The sequence below is a fragment of the Corvus moneduloides genome, chromosome 1, assembly GCF_009650955.1.
Source record: "Corvus moneduloides isolate bCorMon1 chromosome 1, bCorMon1.pri, whole genome shotgun sequence".
NCBI lineage: Eukaryota > Metazoa > Chordata > Aves > Passeriformes > Corvidae > Corvus > Corvus moneduloides.
The window spans coordinates 40,406,384-40,412,578 of NC_045476.1; the positions used below are offsets into that span (position 1 = coordinate 40,406,384).

The following is a 6,195-nucleotide window of genomic DNA, read 5'->3' on the forward strand; positions in this document are numbered from 1 at the left end:
GTAAGTTCTGCTCTTGCAAAAAATGTAGGCATGTTACTTAGACACAACCTTGTTCCAAAAGTGATTACATGCCAAAACTGAGTAAACCTTATGGATTCAAGCATGTACATGAATTCTTGCTATATCCGGTTCATTAAATAGTTTGCATTCCTTTACTGAATTTTCCAGCCGAGAGACATTTTTTCACGAAATGTGATGTGAATATTGCAGAGCTACTTTGCACTGGCGTTAAAGCCTGTTACTTTTCATTACCATTAAATATGTTGAAAATATACTTTCTATAACTTCTTAATTCTTCAGAATAATAATCTAATCTGTCTAGAAATTAACATAATGTTTATTAGTGAAGTGAATACGAGGCATTATTTTAATATTTTTGTAATCTTCCTGCCAGTATAAAGTGTCAGGCAAGTGACACAGGGCCTGTATGATACCTAATTTGATTGTTAAAATTCCCTTACAGATCTGAAGATCAGACAGTTCAGAATAACAGTGCCTACCATGTGGCAGTGGAGAGGCTGATCCAAGCGGCTCGTTTATCTGATCCAAAGCTTTTTCTTAAGCATATGACAATGAATGTTAATATGGAAGAAGTTTACAGCCTGGAGCATTCATCTGCTCTAAAATGGCTTCATGAGAATATGAAATGGGCTGAGAAGGTCTGGCTGTTTCAGTAGTTATTAAATAGTTCCCACTGTGTTCAAATGGTGCTTTACTGATTTACAGCAAGGTTTCAAACTCAGGTTTTGTTTATAAATACTATATTGATGATAATGCAGATAGTAGCACAGAAAGAGTAATTTTTTCCCTAACTATATAAACTGTCACACTGACTTTATATTTGTTTTGCAATGGCATCACCAGATAATGAGGAAGTTGCAGCCTCAGAACCTACATTCTCTTTTTGTACAAAGAATTAGCACTTAGCTTGTTTCTCCCAGCAGGTAATCAAATAAGTATAGTATAAGCATAGATAAAAGTATAGGTAAGTGGATTGGTTGAGTGCATTTACTGTTCTTGAGTGAGACATTTTTCACATTCATTCATAATCTGTAGAAGTAATACATGTGTTCTTTTGTCTGCCTCTCACAGCAACGTGTGAGGTTACTGTCCTAACTGTTTGCACCTTAGATCTTAATTTCTTTACTCCAAAAGCCCAATGAAAAGCACTGAGAATAAAATAACTTCAAAATCACTTGAGACATGCCTGACTTAGGATACCTTTCTTCACAGAACTGAGAGCCTACACATTGCTCACAGCTGAAGGTTTGCTTGACAATTTAATTAGATATTTATTTGATAAAAATGTAATTAGATAATAGCTTGTGTATGGTTTCACATTTGTATGGATGGATATTTCCACTGAAAAGGAAAACTTGCTTTCTCCCTTGATTGTGCTCGTAGAGAGAGGTCAGTTTGCCCATCTTTTAGGTTCTACTAACTGCACGATGAGATGGAGACTGCCAGCATGCTTGTTCCACCATTCCTGGTTCTGCTTTTTTTCCACCTGAAAATCCTGAACCACATTCAAAGTATGAGTTGCTTAAGGCACACTCTGCAGCCTGAGTAAGAAGAACAAAACATTTACTATCAGAAAACATCCCATGGCAAAACAACACGGCCTCTGTCAAAGCTGATACTTACTGAGCTCACCACTTCTGTAGTGTTGTTAGTTTAGACCTCCAGTACCAACCTTCACAAACCTGCCAATAATACAGCTCTTTTGGTCCTGTTCTCCATCCTTTTTAAAGCCTTTTGTTCTGAACACTTTGGCTCTTTTGGATATAGAAGTTCATGAGTTTTTAGGCTGTTCCATCGTGGATGGTGGCATAGGACCTCAGTGTTTGAAAAATGTCTCTCCTTTGTGGTAGCGTAAGTCTCTTCCCAGTTCCTGCCGCATTATTTCAGGTGTTCTTTGCAGCTCTAAATTATGAAAGCCATCATGATCTTAGTACTGGAGGGTTGTGTGGAAGGTTTTGGTGTCAGTGGTTTTTCTCTTTGGGGGAGGTTGCCACTCCAGTCTTGGGGTTTATGCCATTAATCTGATGTCATGAATCTGATTGTCATTTGTTAGATTCCTGATGTCTTCAGGGCCAGGTCCTGACCTTTTTCAATACCACTTCTCATCTAGTCTGTTTAGGGAGTTGCTGCTGGAAGAGAGAGGATTGAATCTGATGACCGCCAAGATCACTACTTTCCTCCTGTGACACCTGTACAGAAAAATGCAAGGATAGAGGCTCTTGTCTTTTCACAGGGTATCATTCTTCTGCAGGGATCATCTGCCTACCTTGTAAAAAATGGTAGATTCAGTACCAATGGTACCAGATCGCATTTCTGTAGAAGCCGTTGACCTCAGTCTTAGAGTACAGTTGGCACTGGTTCAAACAACCTTTGGGTTCCACCCCTTTGTATTCACAAAGATGGCTCTGCCATTTTTAAGGGTATCCAGGTGGTCAAATCTGACTGGATTCTACTGATTTTGCTTCCCAGTAGCTGAAAGACTGGGTAAGAAGTAATCAGGTTTCAGATGAGGGATCTAAACTGATGCTCTTGCAGCCACTCCAGTGTTAGTGAAAAGAGCAATTTTGGAAGGTTCCAACAAACTAGAAATGGTAGTAAGATACCAAGTAATTTTTCCTAATTACTTCTTGTAAGATCCTTTGTGGCTTAATCTCCCTTGGAATTAGACAGAGGCTGTCTGACCCTCGACTAAATCCCATGTTTCTGTGAGCAATACCCAATGTGGCTAATAGTGTGTTTGACAGACACAGAAGGACAAAATTTTCTTTGTAATCTGTATGGCTTCAAAACTTGGGATGTTCTAGAGACAGCAGAGTTTTTTCCTCTGTAAGTAACCTTGAATTTTCACTTGGATCATCCCCAGAACAAAACTCCAAATGTTACTTTATTTTTCAGACAGAGGTTAATCATTGACCTTCAAGCTTAACTTGGAACTGTGTAAAATTTTTGCAATGTTTTGGCTCCATCTCCTGAGTATCATCTTCAGCTGATAGGATGTAATCTCAGTCATGTTTTATATTAACAAAGCAAGTTGCCCACATCATTGCTCAGAAGTTTTGTTGCAATGGAGGCTTCTGATGTCTCTGCCAATATATTGTTTCTCCCTGTATCCCCATGATAAACCAGTAGGCAATTTAAACAACTTTGATGTTAAGTCCTGTATTTCACGTTTGTGTTCTCTCTGGGTCCACGTGAAATACAATGCAAATCTCGTCATTCGGATGTGTATCAAAAGGCCAGAAAGGTTTCTTGAGTAACATTCTCGGTGTTTTGGTAACAGAAATTCCATGTGCCAAACAGGACAAAACTCCAGTATGGAATGGAAACAAGCCTGGAAAGATGGAAAAAATATCCTGAAGAATAAAGTTAAGTACAACAGAGGCAATGCAGTTTTGCAGAGCCAGCCACTCAGTAGACAATATCCATATTTTTGCTTTCTCCCAGTATAAGTTAAGCTGAAAAAACTTCCATGTTTGACATTAAGCAACTTATTTGATCTAATTTTTCATATAGAAAATAAAATGTATGTTTACCTGTTTGCAGAGAGAGATGGAAAAATGTGCAAATAAAACCTTCCCTGTGCTGTGCTCAGTAGCTTGGAGTAAACAACGCTGTGCTCCTTCAGTATGTTGTTAGATACATGAGAAATTCCCTCTGTGAAAATCTTCAGTTTTCACTGATTACACACTATGCTCTTGGAAAGATTATTTTTGTTGGGTATGGACAGTTTCTTGTAACTAAAACAGAATAATGTGGTTCAGAAGACTTACCACAATTTTATTTCAAAGTATTGATAATTTTGAGAGTTTCAAAATGCAGGATGGAGGTGAGAAGCTGGAAATAGGAGCTTGAAAGTTTTATGGTGTTTTATAAAGAGCAACGAGGGGGAAGGGGAGGAGCATTTTGGAGGAGTTCTTAAGTTGTTAATAAACGTTTTTTATTACTTACATAAAGCATTCAAAATATCTGTGAGTCTGTATTGTTATTAAATTATTTAATTATATTCAGATTCCTGTAATGAATATGCAGGAAGATAGGCAAGCAGCAAAGTAGCTGTGGAGAGTTTAATATCTTGAAAGTACTACAAGAATCTAGAGTAATACGCTGCATGAGGAGGTTAAGAAAGTATGAAATCAGTCAGAGTCTATGCAGTTCTTCACCACACCAGAGCACGCAATGTAGCAAATGCTCATGAATAAATTGGGCTGAAACTCCCAGCTGTGGAGATGGCCAGCTTCCAGCTTTAACTGGAAGTGGAGGCTACAGCCAGGGTTACAGGCTGTGCTCAGTTCACTGAAGAATTCCGATGGATGTTAGTGTGGATTTCACTTGAGGAGAAATAGTAAAATGTCTCTACTGCAGTAGTAGAAGTTTAATTACTAGTCTCAATGCCATACTCCTCAGCTTAGTAAAATTTAGCCACAGTAAAAGCAATTACTCACTTTTTTTGTCCTTTCACATTCTCCAGATGCATCTTGCATCTTTGTGGTTTTAATGGAGGGGTTTTTTGCAAATCCCAGCTCTACATTTTTCAGTCTTAACTCCTGCATAACTTTTTTTTCTAAAATTACTAGAATGATGTGTAGTATCAGAAATGAATGCTGACATGATCGTCTCAGAGTTCTAGACCATTGCATGTGATGAGATTGGAGAAACTGATCCTATTTTTTGACCTTCCACAGACCAAGGACCAAAACAGAAACAAACGAGCAAGGAGAAAACAGTTTCAATTGCAACTTGTAGCAACTTAGAATTAAGAATAAAGAATGTTTAAAATCCTCTGTTAGGGCATAAGGCATCAAAATACAAACTTTTTCAGATGATAAGTTTATCTGGTATAAAACAAGCTTTGCATTTGGAAATCTATGCCACTCTTGCTGAGCTAAGTGGGATGTGCCCTGGGTATGGATAGGGAATGTTCTGACTTGATAAAGCCACAGTAGTACTCCCATCAACAAAATAAACGTTGAGACTTAGCTAAAAAGCAGGAGTTAGTTCCTCTGCCGGGGCAGGAGGGGGGGCTCTGAAAATGTGTACCTTAAGCAGTGGAGCTGGTATCTGGCTGGCACTTGCTGATGACCTCTCCCAATTTATTTCATTCCTCAACGAGTTAAAATAAATTCCAGGTGAAACGAACAGCACACTTTTCTGTTGAATCAATTAAATTTATTTTTTCATTTGCATAATTGTCCAACCAATTTGTTTACATAACTGATTGGCTTCTATGGGGAAGCAAGAAACACACTGCACGTCATAGAAATTACAAAAATCCCCCAAGGGCTGTGAGACTGTTAACTTGTTTTAAAGCTTCACTGAACTACAGATAGTTCCTAAACCTTGTGAGTTCTCTTTTTAACCTTTTCTGGCTGGAAATGCAATAGATCGCATGCAAATAACTCCAATCCCTAACAGTTAATCTCCTTTTGTTCTCAAACATTGGCAGCAATAGACATTTTTGCTCCGAGCTTCCATGTCCCTGTGTCAGCTGCATTTTGACACCAACTACCTTGGAAGAAAAATAGATGTATAAATGTATGTGTACATCGAGCATTACTAACATAAGACAAGTCGTAAGCTGTGTCAGGGGAGGTTTAGGCTGGACGATAGGAAGAGTTTTTTCACAGAAAGGGTGACTAGACTTCGGAATGGGCTGCCTAAAGAGGTGGTGGGGTCACCGTCCCTGGAGGTGTTTAAGGAAAGACTGGATGTGGCACTCAGTGCCATGGTCTAGTGGCCGGGTGGTGTTCAGTCACAGGTTGGACTCGATGATCTCATAGGTCTTTTCCAACCTAAGTGATTCTGTGTAACTCCAGGAAAGAAGCTCTTGCATTCCCCTCGGGACTGCAGAGCTCATGCCTGGTTCTTCGCCTACTTGGTGTTTTCTTTCTGCAGAACAAAAGGAGAGGTGAAGCGCACGCAAGCATTTGGCTAAATTGCTCCCATCATCTCTGCAAAAGGGTAGGCATTTCTTGCGTCGAGTTTTCCCTTCTGTATCCCTGAGGAACCGTTGCAGGCGTCCCCGGTCTGACGGCCGCGGCAGCCTCTGCACTGCACAGGAGTCGCTTCCCTCAGGCGGCCCTGAGGGGCGGGCTCTGCGGGGCGCGCGGCTGACGCCGGGGGCGAGGCCCGGGCGGGGGGAGCCCCGCCCGCCCCGAGCGGCCGCTCAGCGGAGGA

The 6,195-nt window shown here is 40.2% G+C and overlaps 1 protein-coding gene across 5 annotated transcripts in view; it reads left to right on the plus strand.

Annotated features, from left to right (window-relative positions):
* The window catches only part of TOPAZ1 (testis and ovary specific PAZ domain containing 1), a 42,949-nt gene extending 38,961 nt beyond the window's left edge, over positions 1-3,988 (plus strand). For 4 of the 5 annotated variants that reach the window (XM_032107342.1, XM_032107314.1, XM_032107324.1 and 1 more), the window contains 2 exons: positions 464-659; positions 3,302-3,988. In XM_032107342.1, coding sequence (XP_031963233.1) covers positions 464-659; positions 3,302-3,385 — 280 coding nt within the window. In that variant the 3' untranslated portion in view covers positions 3,386-3,988. Of the gene's footprint in view, positions 1-463 lie in introns of all 5 variants that reach the window. The other variant, XM_032107333.1, reaches the window with a different exon arrangement.
* Positions 3,989-6,195: the final 2,207 nt, after the last annotated feature.